Source organism: Dromiciops gliroides, chromosome 4, assembly GCF_019393635.1.
Source record: "Dromiciops gliroides isolate mDroGli1 chromosome 4, mDroGli1.pri, whole genome shotgun sequence".
Classification (NCBI taxonomy): Eukaryota; Metazoa; Chordata; class Mammalia; order Microbiotheria; family Microbiotheriidae; genus Dromiciops; species Dromiciops gliroides.
In genome coordinates this window covers 476,635,548-476,651,939 of record NC_057864.1, presented here as the reverse complement: position 1 = coordinate 476,651,939, position 16,392 = coordinate 476,635,548, and the positions used below count along the sequence as shown (strand labels likewise).

General features: G+C 48.0%; 1 protein-coding gene across 1 annotated transcript; it reads right to left on the bottom strand.

Annotated features, from left to right (window-relative positions):
• Positions 1-4,328: 4,328 nt before the first annotated feature.
• On the bottom strand, positions 4,329-14,522 carry BCL7B (BAF chromatin remodeling complex subunit BCL7B). The gene is given in 8 exon segments (XM_043963945.1): positions 4,329-5,507; positions 5,738-5,840; positions 6,596-6,693; positions 6,696-6,751; positions 6,754-6,768; positions 9,254-9,350; positions 10,135-10,210; positions 14,306-14,522. Coding segments are annotated over 8 exon segments (630 nt in total). The 5' UTR covers positions 14,398-14,522; the 3' UTR covers positions 4,329-5,414.
• Between the last annotated feature and the right edge of the window lie 1,870 nt (positions 14,523-16,392).

The following is a 16,392-nucleotide window of genomic DNA, read 5'->3' as shown; positions in this document are numbered from 1 at the left end:
ACCCTGGGCAAGTCACTTACCCTGTTTGCCTCAGTTTCCTCATCTGTAAAATGAACTGGAGAAGGACATGGCAATATCTTTAGCCACTATTTCCAGTATCTTTGCAAGAAAACCCTAAATGGGGTCGTGAAGAGGGAGCTACAACTGAACAACCATAAAGACTTGTGTTCCTGATCACACCTATTAGACTGAATATACCAGTGATGGCATTTTTTTTCTTTGTATCCCCAGCAGCACAATGCTAAAACATAATTAGTAATAGCTAACACTACATAGTACTTACCACGTGCCAAGCACTATGCTAAGAGCTTTATTGATCCTTAGAATAAACTGTGGGAGGTAAGTGCTATTATTTCCCCATTTTACAGATGAAGAAACTGAGGCAAACAGGTAGAGTACTTGCCCAAGGGTCACAGATCTAATTTTGAACTCAGGTCTTCCTAATTCCAGGCTCTATCCACTATGCCCCCAGATGCCTGGAGTAATTTTTGATGAATCCGTCTAGTACAACTTGTTATCCAAAGTGTCTTGCACAGGTTAAGTACTCAGTAACTGATGAATAATATCACTTTCCAACAGAAGGAATTTTGCCAGGAAAAAGTCTAATTTTATTTTTAGTAGCATAATTTTCACTTTCTTGTACTAAACAAACAAAAGGAACCTCCCAGTTATGCTTTGCAGTCTTCTCTAGCATTTTCCCTCAGGGGCATATCTTGTGTCTATTTGCCCAGGGTTTATAGTGGCCTACACAGGCTTAAAACTACTTCCAAGGTATTCTGTTCCTAGTTCTTAACTTGTCCCTGGTGGTTCCTTATCTCCCCAGACTCTCCTTCACTTTGCCCATGGAAAGATGGTGAAAGCCAAGCCAACTTTGAGAGTGCAGTGGAAAGAGGGTTGGGATTGGAGTGAAAGGATGACTTGGGAATCTTGTCTTTGCCACTGATGCTACCTAGGTGACCTTTGGCAAGTCACTAACCCCTCTGGGCCTCAGTTTCCTCTTCTGTCAATTGAGATAAGTGGACTGAAGGTTCTTTAAGGTCCTTTCCAGCTCTATGCAAGAGCACCTGCTTGGAGTAGAGAAGACTCCTTCATGAGTTCAAATCTGGTCTCAGACACTTACTAGCTATGTGACCCTGGGCAAGTCACTTAACTTTGCCTCAATTTCCTCGTGTCTAAAATGATCTGGAGAAGGAAATGCCAAGCTACTCCAGTATCTCTGCCCAGAAAACCTCAAATGGGATCATGAAGAGTGGGGCTTGACTGAAAAACAAGACATCCTAGCTACAGAGTCCTCAAGTGCTTCATTTGCTAGTTCACAGCTCAGACTTGATCCATTTGCATCTGCATGACCTCTTGGGATGTCCTAAGTCAAGAATTAGTCCAGGGACCATTTGGAGGTGGGGCTTAGTCCTTTCTATGCACTGACTATACTGGGGGGAAGGCCCCAAAGTTGTCTTCTCCACTTTGGGGTCAGACAAGTCAGCCACTTGGAATCTGAAAGATGCCTTGAGAGACAGGAGACAGCTTGTGCTAGGCAAGTTCAGCCCCCCCCCTCGTCCCCCCTGCCCTCAGATCCCAAGGGGAGGGCCTAGAGCCCTGTCTGCTTCTCACCTGCCCCCCCCACCCCAGCCATTATGGAGCCTCAAGAGGAACCACTACAGAGAAGGGGCCCATCTTCTGTACTCACCAACTGCACACCAGCTTCCATGGACAAGCAGGTCAGCCAAAAATCCCTTGGCAGGGGAGATACCTACCCCTAAGAGCCCAGGCCCTGCTTCCAGCCCAACCCCCAGGGGCCCTCCACTCAGATGCCATCCAGCAGTGACTCCTGCAACATTGCAGCCCCAGCCCCTGAAGAGCCAGAACCCAAAGGTTTCTCACCACCAAAGTCCTTGACGTTGCCATATAGTTTAGTAGCAGAAATGAATGAACTCTGTGAGAAAATAATTATTAATAATGGATTTCTGGGGGCAGCTAGGTGGCGCAGTGGATAGAGCACCGGCCCTGGAGTCAGGAGTACCTGAGTTCAAATCCGGCCTCAGACACTTAACACTAGCTGTGTGACCTTGGGCAAGTCACTTAACCCCAATTGCCTCACTAAAAAATAAAATAAAATAAAATAAAATAAAATAAAATAATGGATTTCTGGGGCAGCTAGGTGGCATAGTGGATAAAGCACTGGCCTTGGATTCAGGAGGACCTGAGTTCAAATCTAGCCTCAGACACTTGACACTAGCTGTGTGACCCTGGTCAAGTCACTTAACCCTCAGTGCCCTGGGAAAAAACAAACAAATAAATAATGGGATTTCTTGGGGGACCCAGAGACACTTTCTTTTCTTCTCCCCCCCCCAAAAAAAAAGTCCTGTTCTCCTGGTCTGGAACAAACCCACGGGACAATAGAATTGGAGACCAGACTCTTTTGTCTAGCTCAGTGAAGAACTGATGGGTCAAACCACATCTAGATGCTGGACTTGGCCATTGCCCTTCAGCAAGTCTTTTACATTCTTCTCCCAGATGTAATCTAGAAATTCATTTTTTTGTTTTGTTTTTTTGGTGAGGCAATTGGGGTTAAGTGACTTGCCCAGGGTCACACAGCTAGTATGTGTTAAGTGTCTGAGGCCGGATTTGAACTCAAGGTATCCTGACTCCAGGGCTGGTGCTCCATCCACTGTACCACCTAGCTGCCCCCGAATTCATTTTAATGTAGACCCCCCCTCAAGTCCTGTCAAACAATGGAACTGAATGGATGCTACCACTTGCCTTTGATTGATGTATAATATCCAACCTCTACAAAAGAGGAATCACAATTGGCAGAGGCCAAGAGCTAGATCTCTCTCTGGGGTGACCTAGATCTTGGCTTGGCTCTCCCTCTCAGGACCTAGTTTTGTAGGTCTTCTGAGCTCTCCTTGAGACCACTGCTGTCTCTTGGAGGGGGCTTTTCTCCTCAAGCTAACAGCCATACTAAAGCTCTCTCCCTGCATTCTCTATCACACCACCTGAGGACCATCAGAAGCTAGGGTGACATGTGGTCATCCTTTACTGGTATATAATAAAAATGCTTGCCACCCAAAATTAGTGCATAGCAATGAATTTTTTTTTAAAGTTTTAGCATGATTTTAAAAGCCCTAAGGACTATTGGGACCTCTCCATCAGACTTGCAACTCAAATGTCACACCCATAATAACTGTGAGCTTAGGAGACCAGTGACAGTACTCCTCCCTCCCCAGCACTCAGCAGGATGCTTTTGCATACAGTCAACACTTAATGCTTTCTCATTCTCCAGTACTATAGAAGTAGCCTTTTTTGGTGGTCCAAGTCACTTTCTAAAGTGTCATCCAAGTGGAGAAGCATGGCTCCCAAGAGGCTAGCGGCTTCTTCTGAGGCAGAAATTCTCATTTTCTCCCCAAGAGAGATAAAAAGTAGGGAAAGTAACTTTTGTTTTAAAATTATGAAAACGCATTTACAATTATAAAATGGAGGAATAAGTGAGAAGGAAGTTAGGCAGTGGGTAAGAAAGGATTCTGTGGCTACATCATGTAACAGACAGTGGGAAAATGTTTGGATTTAGTCAAAAAGCCCAGGTTCAAAGTTCAGTCTCTTAGGGACACTCAGATGACCTTGGCAAAGTCCTTTAGCCTCCACTCCACGCTGGGCTAAACTAAGTTTTCTCCAAGGTCCCTTCTAGCTCTAAATTCTGTTATTTTACCTAGTCCCAGCTTTGCTAAGCTAACCTCATTGTCTCCATGTGGGAAACCATAGGGGTCTCACAAAAAGGATTAAGCAATGCAGTTTGTATACCAGCTGCAGCAGCTCTTCAATCCCTCCATGGCTTAAAGACAAAAAGGAATTCCCAAGTTCTTCTCAACTCCCTGGAGACTAGAAATCAACGCTCCCTTGTGTTCAGCGTATGGCAGACCAAGAGACCTCTCTCTCCTTAATCCCTCACCATCAGAATCCCTCCAGAAGCCTCTCCTTGGCACTTAGCAAGGATTTTTCCGTCTTTCTCATTGTGGCATAGTTGAAAGGGCCTAGGTTCAAATCTCCCAGCTGCCTTACTACTTGTGTGACTTCAGACAAGGGCCTTCATCTCTGGGGCTTGGTCTCCTCCTTTTCTGATGGGGAAGCTGGACGAGATGGCTTCCATGGTCCCTTCCCTTCAAATCTGATTCGATGACGAATCTTTCACCTTTTCTGGGAGTGGCAGGGCTCTGGGCCCTGGAGCTTGCCCTGAATCAGACAGGCAGGTGAAAGAAGCAAAGCACTCACACAACAACAAAGTGTATTTCAAATAGTTTAATTTTAAAAATATTCTATTCAGTGCTAAAATATGTCTTCACTCATAGTCGCCCATTTTAATTTTCTTAAACTTTTTTTTTAAACAAAAAAATAATATCACAAAGTTCGATTCAACATGCAGATTTCAAAGAAAAGGAAACTTTCCAGAAAGTCTGAGCTGAAGAGGAATTGGGCTTGGTGTTCCCAGAACCTCACACTCTTGCTGGGACATAAGCTGTAGCAGCAGTGCTGACCCAGGACTGGGGACAGGGGCAACACCAAAAGGGCAGGGAAAGGGGGCATGTGAGGGCAGGGGAAGCAGAGGAAGAGAGGGAAAGGAAGAGTAGCAGCCGGGGAAAGCCCAACGGGAGATGGACAATTGAGGAAGAGGCATGAGGGCTCAGGCAAATGGAAATCCATGTGATCTGCCTCCAAGCTCAGTCGGGTGGTAGTGAAGAAGCCCCTCCTTTTTCCCAGAAGGCTAGATTAGGCCACGGCACCCAATCCTGCCCTCTCCTCTCCAGCCCCACTCCTGTCTACCTGAGACTGAAGGGCTCTCTCTTGCCCTTGCTGGGAGAGCCCGTGGGCCTAAAGGCTTTGTCCACAGCTTCCCACAAGGGTCACTAGGATCCTGAAGTGCTGTCTCTCTACAGGGCACTCATTCCTCTCTGTACTACTCCACTCACTGGCCCAGCAGCTCAGCCCAAGGAGCAGAGGCCACACAACTGGAAGTGACGACTGATGCTCCAGGCTTGGCCACAGAAAAGGGCAGGGCTAGGGCCTCACCCCCGGGGGGGGGGGGGAGTGTCTGAGCTCCACCTGGAAGCCTGTGTGCCCTGGAGAGCTTGGGGAACGCTGGGGCCACCCACTTGCAACCTGAGTCCCCTAAGGAAAGCACAGGGGGAAAAGCAGCCCTCTTCCTAGGAGCAAGCAAACAGGTACCAGGGATGGGAAGATGACACCATGACCCCCAGTCCTCCGGCCACTTTCCCCACTGCAGCCTTGCAGCCGGGCGGGGGCTGAGACATGCAGTCTCTGGAGCCCAGTGCTTGCCTTCACCCCAGCAACACAGCACAGCCAGGACCAGAATTCCATCAATAGAGGCTAGGGGCCAAGCGGGCAGGGACTCAGGGGTGTCGCTAGCTTTCTGACGCTGTCTGCAGCACAGCAGACTGCTCCACACAGAAGCGCTTTAGTGGGGGGGCACCTGAGTCCTCCTCGTCCTCCGCGGCCTAGGGAGAAGCCAGAGAAGCCAGAGCGGCCAGTCAGGGGAGCTGCTGGGAGTGTCGGCCCCATGGGCTCCCATGGGGCCCCTGCCACCTGAGGCCTTCCCCTCTCCGATCTTTGCTGGCCTTCACACACCTCTGCCATGAGACAGTTTTACCCCACCTTCCTCGTAGACACTCCCCTTACCAAAAAACAAGTGGCTTTTAGAGGCTTTCTCTGACACGACTCTCTTTACCTGTGTCTCCAGTGGGACTGGTTCTTCCTTGGTGAGGGTGGGAGGTTCATCAGCCACTTCAGAAGCAGGCAGGGAGGGTTCTGAAAAAAGGAACAAGGTGACCCTCACCATAAGATCTTGCTGAGGAAGCTGACCCCTCCAAATCATGACCTGACAACCTCATTTCTCAATATTTCCCTTTAAGGACCCTGGGGGCTCTGGGAAAACTGGATTCCTTGCTGTTTTCATGTACACCTGGTTGTTTCTGACTTCCAAGCCAAGGCCCCCAGGACGTCACTGTTCAGGCAGCATGGACAAGGCCCTGACCTTGGAGTCAGGAAGACTGGTTTCAGTTTCGTCTCAGACACTACCTGTGTGATCTTTGACAAGCTATAGAACTTTGCTGGACCTCAGCACTCTAACCCTGTGGTCTGATGGTCCCTTGCAGGCCCTTCCAATCCTTCCGCACCATCTCTTCCATGTCATTCTTTGTTCCTCTCTCCTCACCCAGAAGGGCTGTCTTGGTCCTCCAAACATAGCACTTCCTACTTCTCATTTCATGTTCGTGTTGAGATTCATATTCAATTCTGTCATTGTTCACTGTGACAAGACTGCAAATCTACTACATGCTGGAATTAAGACCCCCATGGTCCCATTGTTCCATCTTTGTTCAACAGCTGGACCACCTGTCTGGTGAGAATCAACTGTTAGCAGGTAGCACATCCCTCTCCCCACTGGGGAACTTTACATCACCTTCTTCCCAGTGCATGCTGGGTGATACAAGCCTCTGCAATTTGGGGCTCTGTTCTGGACTGAGGAGAACAGCCATACAGTGAAATCTTTCTGCCCTGCTGTGTGTCGGAAGTCCCAAAAACTTACCCTCAAGATATCTCTGGGCCTAACGTGGGTGGCTGGGAATCATCCGTTCGGAAATCTGAGGTGTGTGCTGGGCTCAGTGACTCACTCTGCCTGGGGGACTAGGGCTCGAGTTGGTGCTACTGTCCACCTTGAGCTGATAGACGTCAGACATAGAATCTGGTTGCTGTTCTCATCTGAAAGCCAAGTGCAATCAAGGAATGACTGGAAGGGGCAGGCAGATAGGGATGGAGGAGGCTACGAATATGGGAGCAGCTCTGAGTCAGGCCCAAGGGCTTGACTTCACCATGGGCACTGTAAGGGGCCACAGGGGGGCCTGACCTTTCCTGGGTGCTAATGGTGCCTGAAGCCCTGCAGGGTGTTATCAGTTTATCATTTTACTAAACACGTCTTACACTGGTGCCAGTGTGTAGACACTAGATGGATTCGTAATCTTTACATCTGTGAACTATTTATACTTTATGAGGAAGGTCACTGACATACTTAGAATGTCCATCCTAGGCCCCCCTTTTAGCAGTGGACCTGCTATTTTTATAAAATGTCACCCAAGCACAGACTCTTTTAAAAAATTAATAATAATAATAATAAACATTTTTATTTGAAGTTCTGACTTCCAAATTCTATCCCTCTTTCCTTCTCTCCCTTCCCTGAGAGGATAAACAATCAGATGTGGGTTATACATGTACAATAATGTAAAACATTACCATATTGTACCATTTTGTACAAGAAAACTTGAATAAAAGAAAAAAATGAAAGAATGAAAAATAGCATGCTTCGGTCTGTGTTCCATCAATATCATTTCTTTCTCTGGAGCTGGATAGTATGCTTCATCATGAGCCCTTTGGGATTATCTTGGATCATTGTATTGCTGAGAAGAGTTAAGTCATTCCCAGTTCATCAAACACCACCCAAGCAGAGAGTTCTAAAGGACTTCACAGACACCTGAACCCAATTCCCCACCTCTGGCAAGTATCAGAAAGCTGGCTGGTTCTTTATGTCTGCTTAAATACTTCCAGTGCTAGGGAACTCAGTGTCTCATAAAGCAGCCTGTTCCACTACTGAAGAGCCTGGGTTTTCATAAAGCTCTCCCTTAGGAATAGAACAATCTACACTCAGCAAATTGGTCAATATGTACAACTACTGGACTGGAGAAAAGTTTTTGACTAAAAGATTTCCTTCAGTCAAAGGAAAAAGGCTTCATTCTCAAGCAATTTTTTTCCCTTTTTTTGGCAGGGCAATGAGGGTTAAGTGACTTGCCCAGAGTCACGCAGCTAGTAGGTGTCAAGTGTCTGAGGCCGGATTTGAACTCAGATACTCCTGACTCCAGGGCCGGTGCTCTATCCACTGCGCCACCTAGCTGCCCCTCTCAAGCAATTTTCAACTTGAATTTTATGGCAATCACAAAATGAAAGATGAGCTTTTGGGGCAGCTAGGTGGCGCAGTGGATAGAGCACCGGCCCTGGAGTCAGGAGTATCTGAGTTCAAATCCGGCCTCAGACACTTGACACCTACTAGCTGCGTGACTCTGGGCAAGTCACTTAACCCTCATTGCCCTGCCAAAAAAAAAAAAAATGAGCCTTCCCAAGCCCCCCAAAACAAAAGGTTGTGCAATTAATTACTAAATGAAGAAAGAGCGAAGTTACAGTCTGGCACACATACAAGGAAAAGAAAAGAAGTCACCTCCACAAAGTAAGGAAGCTTCCCCTACAGGTCTGCTTAACAGTAAACAAGGACACCTCCTCGGGAATGGACAAAGATCTTTGTTCTCATTACCAGATTCTGACTATTTTAGGGAATTAGGTACACCCTTGAACCTGATTGGGTCCTCAATTCCAGGGAGAGTAAGAGATAAGAGCAAGGTCCTGTTATTGCATCAATTCTTAACTTTGATTACCTAAGAAAAGCCTTGGTGTGGTAGGCTTCCAATCAATCAATAACCATGTATGAGGATTCCCCATGGGTGGGCTTTGTGATAAGGACGGGCGTACAAAGAAAGGAAACACCGGCTCTAGTGCTCGAGGGGGAACAAACAAGTCAATAAGTAGGTTATCCAGACACTAGCAGAGGAGGGAAGGGTCTCCAGCTAAAGGTGGGATTTGGGCCATCTTAAAAAGGAGCAGAAAAGTTTGCACATTCACAGAGAGCTAGAACCCATTTCTTCTCTATGTAACTTTTACCCCCCAAATCACTGACTGCCGACCAGCAGACAGGCTCAGCTGTTCATCCTCCTAGCACTAAGTCTGTGGGGGAGATCAGAGGATGGCCTTGAGCATACAAAGCCCATCACCAAACACACCTGCCCAAGCCTGTCTTGTCTCTCTCCTGGTTTCCCCACTCAACAGGTCCTGTATGTATGGTCAGGACAGAATTCTGCCCCCAGGCACAAGGGCATGTGCCTCATAAAGAAGCCCTGGCTTTATCGGGGCAGCTAGGTGGCACAGTGGATAAAGCACTGGCCCTGGAGTCAGGAGGACCTGAGTTCAAATCTGGCCTCAGACACTTAACACTTACTAGCTGTGTGACCCCGGGCAAGTCACTTAAGCCCAATTGCCTCACCAAAAAAAAAAAAAAGATGTAATATTAAGAAGCCCTGACTTTGGCTGCTGTGTACTAGGTGAAGAGCAGAACACGGGCCCTTGGGTAAAGGCAATTAGACCTTACCTTGGAATTCAAGAAGGAGAGAAGAGTTGGCAGAGGCATCAGAGGGAAAACCATTAGGCTCTCGGGCTGCTGAATTATTTGATTTTGATTTCTCCTTCTGGAAAAAGACAGGCCAAGAAGTCAGTGTTGGGCAGGAGGGAGTGTTACTGTGAGTGTCACCTGGAAGAATGCTTGGGGCACAAGCTCGCCTCCAGGAGGGGCTGAGGGCCTGAGTGGAGGGAGGCCCTAGGCAGCCGAGCTCAATGTTCATGTCTTCTACTCTAACGGCTCTCACTTTCCAATTCTGCCTCTGAGCTCTCTCCTTGGTCAATCAATAAACAGTTATTAAGCACCTACTATGTATCAGGAACCATGCTAAGTACCAGGGATGAAGGAAAGAAGAAACACAGAGTCTGCTCTCAAGGAGCTCACAATCTAATGACTGAGAGACGAGATGCAAACAACTGTGTACAAACAAGCTGGAGACAAGAGCAATCAGAGATAATCAAGGAGTTCTCCTCCCGTGCCCAGGTATGGGTAAGCAAGAAACAAAGAACGCTGCGTGCTCCTGGCTTCAGGAAAAAAGGACACCAGCCCTGACTTCCACAGGGCCAAGCAGGGGGGAGAGGCCCCAGGAGCCCCACCCTGCTCTTTTTCTGTTCCACCTCCAGGGTTCATTCCCCAGGTTCCTCCTCATGCCCATCCCCTTTCTGACCAGAACAGAGGCTACTTAGGTGGGATACCAACCAGGAGAGACATCTTCACTTATCTGAAGGGAAAGAGTCTTCATTGACTAGAACATGAGCGGACCCCAAAGCGTTCCATATCACTGGTCAGGGTAAGGAATAATCTCCACACAGAGATTAGAAGGCAGGAAAACTGAACTGTGGCTGTAAACTTACCTCTTTGCTGTCAGCTACTGGCACCCATTTAAATATCCTAAGGGATGTATCACCCACAGTTACCCACTTCTTCTCCCTAAAAGGAAGGCACTGGTTAGAGTTGACCAAGGAGACCATGAGGTTATAGAATTCCCTCTCTCTTCTCAGAGCTTCTTACCGGGAAGCTCCCTGACCTAGGAATGCTCCTCTCTCTCTTCTAAACAGATATTGCTCAAAAGTCGCCTCATCGGGGTAGCTAGGTGGTACAGTGCATAAAGCACTGACCTTGGATTCAGGAGGACCTGAGTTCAAATCCAGCCTCAGACACTTGACACTTAACTAGCTGTGTGACCCTGGGCAAGTCACTTAACCCTCATTGCCCTGCCAAAAAAACCCAAAAAAACCAAACAAAAACAAAAACAAATAGGGGCAGCTAGGTGGCGCAGTAGATAGAGCACCGGCCCTGGAGTCAGGAGTACCTGAGTTCAAATCCGGCCTCAGACACTTAACACTGTGTGTGACCCTGGGCAAGTCACTTAACCCCAATTGCCTCACTAAACAAAAAAAAAAAAAACCCAAACAAAAAAGTCGCCTCATCTTGGAAGAGTTCTATGTCTGAGGTAGTTACCTCAGTCATTCTCAACATTAGGCTATTTCCACTGAAATACAACTTATACAAAGTCTTTTCTTCTACTTGGAGAATGCAGCAAGTACAAATACCTTCCCAGATTCAACCATTACAAGGCCAGACCAAGAAGAGAACAGGTACTACTGGGACACATGTCCCCCAGGAAAGCAAAATAGCAATTTGTATTTTCTTATGCAGTTGCTAGTGGGGGTTTTTTTTGGTTTTTTGTTTTTGTTTTTGGTGAGGGAATTGGGGTTAAGTGACTTGCCCAGGGTCACACAGCTAGTAAGTGTTAAGTGTCTGAGGCCAGATTTGAACTCAGGTCCTCCTGAATCCAGAGCCGGTGCTTTATCTACTGGGCCACCTAGCTGCCCTGTTAGTTTTTTTAAATCAAAAAACAAACAAACAGAGGGCAGCTAAGAAAGCAGCCAGGGGGCACCACAATGCACAGAGCACTGGGCTTGAAGTCAGGGAGGCCTGAACTCTAATCTGGCCTCAGATACTTACCATTTAATCTGTCTGCTCTCAGTTGCAAAATGAGAATAATAACAGCACCTACTTCCCAGGGTTGTTGTCAAGATAAAATAAAATGAAATAATATTTGTAAAGTGCTTAACACAGAGCCTGGCATACAGTGGGTACTATGTAAATGCTTGGTTCCCTTCTCTTAGAAGTCTTCGAGCAGAGGCTAGACAATCATTTCTTCGTTATCATGGGGAGTCTTCTCACATATGGCATGGACTAGATGTGATTCTATAGTGTGAGTGCTGTCTTGGAGACAGGAGGCCTTGGATTCAAATGCTGCTTTTGACAATTACTATCTTGGCTTTGGCCAAATTTCCCCCACCCCCACCCCAGGCCCCAGTTATATCATCTGTAAAACTAGAGGCCTCTAAGGTCCCTTCCAACTCCAGAACTATGATCCTTGAAGTTCATCTCAAATTTTGAAAGCCTTTGTCAGTTACTGGGAGAATTCCTGTTCTAGATGCTAATATCTATATGGTTCTTCCCTAATCTTGCCCAATTATATGACCAGAAACAGAGGCAAACTCATTGCTCAGGACAGAAGAAACAAAATGCAAATATTTTATGTATATGTCTCATGTATGGGAGAAAAGGGGGAGAAAAGGAGGGCCATGGTTCTGATACTAACTGGATGCAGTGGGGTTATGGCCTTTTGGGGATGAAGACTGTGAAGTTAATTTGGAAATTCTGAATTTAGAACTTTTTGACTTCAAAGAGTTCAAAAAATCACCAACATCTCATTAGTTAACTCATTTTTTAAAAAAATTGTTTGCGGGGCAATGAGGGTTAAGTGACTTGCCCAAGGTCACACAGCTAGTGTCAAGTGTCTGAAGCCACATTTGAACTCAGGTCCTCCTGAATCCAGGGCTGGTGCTTTATCCACTGCGCCACCTAACTGCCCCCACTTAACTCATTCTTAAGAGGGAAAAAAAGAGTTGGTAGGGAAAGTAATCTAAATTCAGAAAACAAGGAAATGAGATATCATTTAGTATATGAGTTAGAAGATGACAGCATGAGGATAACAAAAAGTTTTTGTTTGCTGACCTGTTACTTCTCTAAACTTCACAATGAGGGATGCTTCAAAAATGAACAGAAAAAACAAAACCTTACTGATTCTAAGCAATAATGAGATGATTTAGGTCTCTGTCTGAGATCTCTTGGCAAGAACTAGAAGTAAAAGGAGACAGGCTGAATATTCTCAGAAATTTTCCAGGACAAATGGGGGAGATGAGGTAACATGGCAAATACCAAGAAGCAACATGGTCCAGCAGAATGGGCACATGGCTTAGAATCATAGGACAAGAAGTTTGCAGCTAAGAAAGGACTGTGCTTAGAGGAACTAACACAGTCTGCTGCCTCACAAATCTAGAGATGCAAAGAACTGTACAGGTCAGTTATTCCAATCCCCTTATTTTACACTAATGAGAAAACTGAAGCCCAGACATTTCCTCCACTTGCCCAAAGTCACAGGGCCACCCAGTGGCAATGCCACGATTTGAGCCAGATGCATCTTTCCATTGTTCAGTACTGTTTTCCTGGGTAAGTTACATAACCTTTCGGAGTTTTAGGTCAAAAGGTCAAGGTATTCCCGAGTAGAAGGCAGTGCAGCTATAGGGTCAAGCCAGAAAAGTGGATGGTGAGGCTAGAATAGGCCAACAGACTAGGAGAACAGGGAATGCATGGGGTCTGCGTTGGTACCAAAGACAGGTTTAAGGGGAGTAAGACAGAAGAGATGAAAGGATAGGAGAATATGATCAGGGAAAGAATACCAGATCTTAGGTCCAAGGAGGTGGAACCTCTTTGGGTGATGGTGAAGTTTGTGGGTGGCAGAAGAAGGGAGGAGATTCTGGTCATGGATAGTTGGTGAGCTGGTTGACAGAATGAAAAGACTTTAAATCTCTGCTCAAAATGGGCAGTCCATCAATGAAATAATATTGAGCACAAAAAAAAAAATCTCTGCTCAAATGATACCTCCTACAGAAAGCTTTCTCAAGGAGCCTAGAACTAAAACAGCAAGACATCTCAGAGGCAATCTAGTACAACTGTTTCTGTTGGAAGCGCCAAAATAAAGATCCTTTGTATAACATGTCAGTTGCTAACCCCCCCCTCCATGGGAAAGTTACTTTGTATCTATTTTGTATGTAACTTTGTACTTAGATGTTGTTCCTCCAAAAGAATGTAAACTTGAAAGCAGGGACTTTTTTTTTCTCTTGGTTCTTTTCATTGCTTAACACAATACCTAGCAGGGCCTAAGCATTTATTTAAAGGCTTGCTAGAAGCAAATCTGCCAACAAAAAGAATTTATGTAACTTCTGCTTTCAAGTAAATTACACTCTAATGGGAACGCAAGCACAGATACAAAGTAACAGGAGGGAAACTACTTGCTGGGGGGGGCTGGGGGGGTACAGGAAAGGCTGTTTAGAGAGGATTTGTGATTGAGTCTCGAAGGATTCGAAAAGAGAGCGCTAACTGGAGGATGTCCTGGGGAGATGCAATGATGCTTAAAAAGGACACTACGTGGCCTAACTTCACAGGGACTTGAAAGCCTTAGAGAAGCGAAGTTAAGAAAATCGTCCCCAGACCAGGGTGCCCCGGGGCGGGTCAGGCCAGAGCCCTTGGACCCAGAGCTACCCGAATGTGGAACCACGCAAGGGCTGCGGGGGTGGCCCCTCCGAGGCTCGGGGCACTGGGGAGAGGATAGAACAGGGCCAGAAGCTCAGCAACATGCACCTGCTTCGCACTGGTCAGAATGATCACCGGCTCCGAAGAGGCGGGCCCAACGTCACGTGCGAGGGCGGCTCCGGGCACCGGCGCTGCGCTAATTGGCTGAGGCCGGCGCGTCCTTTTCCCCGGCGCAGGCGCAGCAGCGGATGGCTCCGCCTTCCTCCCTTTCCCCCCGCCCCCCGCCCCCGGCGCCGGCCGGCCGGCTCCCACCCCTCAGCCCGCCCCGCTCCGGCTCGGCCGTGGCCCCGCGCCCTGCCCCCTCACCCGATACACATTACCCCCCTTTTCTTCCCCATCCCCCCGGCAGATACTCACCATTTCCGCACTTTCTCGATGGCCGCCATCACCTTTTTGATGTCGTCTTTGGCCCGGCTGCGGGTCTCGGCCCGGACGGACCGGCCCGACATGGCGGCGGCGGGAGCCGGGACTCTGCTCCCAGGACACGGAGAAGCGCGCACCGCACGCGCCGCCACCGCCCGCCCGTCGCTGCCGCCGCCTCAGCCCGCGTCACCGGCACCGCCTCCGCCCTTGCCCTCCCCGCCCCCCTCTGCCTCCGCCTCCGCGCCCTCCTCCTGCGCGCGCCCCGCGGGGCTCGCGCCCGTCCCAGCGCGCTTGCGCGGCCCTCTCGGGAAACCCCGCCCCCCACCTGCTCTCCCTGGGTCTTCAGCCCAGAGTCTGGAGCCGCCAGGGGAGGAGGGAGGGGGGAAGGGGAGGAGCATGTGCACGTGCGGGGCGACTGGCACGTGCCCCTGAGGGGGGCGGGGAAAGAAGCACGAGGCCCCACCTGCTGGGAAGCTGTCAGTGGCCAGTCCCGGAGCTTCTGCGGCTCCCCCCCCTCCCGCCGGTCGGAGCCCCTAGGTGGAGGGAGGTTCTGACCTTCTTTTTTTGTTTGTTGTTTTCTTGGTTTTGTTCTTACTGGGCAATGAGGGTCAAGTGTCAAGTGTCTGAGTTCACATTTGAACTCAGATCCTCCTGAGTCCAGGGCCGGTACTTTATCCACTGCACCACCTGGCTGCCCCCAGGTCCTGACCTTCTAATGGGGACCTTGCAGGGGCACCTGTCACTTGGGAAGGCCTATGCTTAAAAACCTCCCTGAGCTGCTGGATCCCTAGGATTCATCTTCCTTGAGCCCTGGACCCTCCTAAGAATCCTGCCAATGATGTGAAAGTACAGTTATTAAAATACGAATGCAGATAGCTTTTAAAAGTTCACAGTCGGGGCAGCTGGGTGGCACAGTGGATAGAGCACCGGCCCCTGGGTTCAGGAGAACCTGAGTTCAAATCCGGCCTCAGACACTTGACACTTACTGGCTGTGTGACCCTGGGCAAGTCACTTAACCCCCATTGCCCTGCAAAAACAAACAAACAAAAACAAAAAAAAAGTTCACAGACGCCCCTCCCCAAGGTGCCCCTAAGCCTCAGGTTCAGAGCCCACCAGGGAGTAGCCACTAAACTCCTCTCCCAGGGGCCGGTCCTGCTGACATTGTGTTGTATCCACTGTGCCACCTACCTACCCACTGTATTTATACACCTTGTTGTTGTCATTTTTCAGACGTATCCAACTCTTTATGATCCCAGTGGGGTTTTCTTGGCAAAAAATACTGGATTGGTTTTCCATTTCCTTCTCCAGAGTCTCAGTTTTACAGTTGAGGAAACTGAGGGAAATGGGTTAAGTGACTTACCCAGGGTCGTACAGCTGGGAAACATCTAAGGCCAGATTTGAACTCAAGAAGAAGAGTTTTCCCGCCTTCAGGCCTGGTGTTCTATCCCCTGAATGACTTACCAGGACAAATTTTAGCTGAGATTTAAAGGAAATCAGGGAAGGTAGGAGGTGAAAGTGAGGAGAGAAAGAGTAAGAGTTACAGGAATGGACAAGAGCCAGTGCAAATGCTCAGTCTGCTGAAGGAAGACCTTGTGTGGGGAACAGTAAGAAGCCCCTCCCACTGAACCAAAGAGCCTATGGGGGAGAAGGGACAGGAAGTAAGGTAGAAGAAGACTGAAAAGGTAGTGAGGGGCCACGTTATGAAGGAACTTAAAAGTCAAATAGAGGATTTTATATTTGATCTTGATCCGGGAGGTAACAGGAAGTCACTGGAGTTTATTAAAAGATCAATTTGACAATTTGAGTTTGGACTGAAGTGGCAAGAGACTTGAGGTGAGGAGGGTAACCAGCTGGCTATTTCTACAGGCCAGGTATGAAGGGCAATGTCAGAGGAGGAAAAGAGGTATAGATTTAGATACATACATGTGTATACATGGATATGTATGTATTATACATACATCCATATTCCAACTGCTTGGATATGGGGGCAAAGGGGAGGAATCAAGGATGACAGGTAGGTTATAAGCCTAAGCAATTTCAAGGGTGGTTGTACCCATGGCAGTAATAGATGCCCTTGTGCC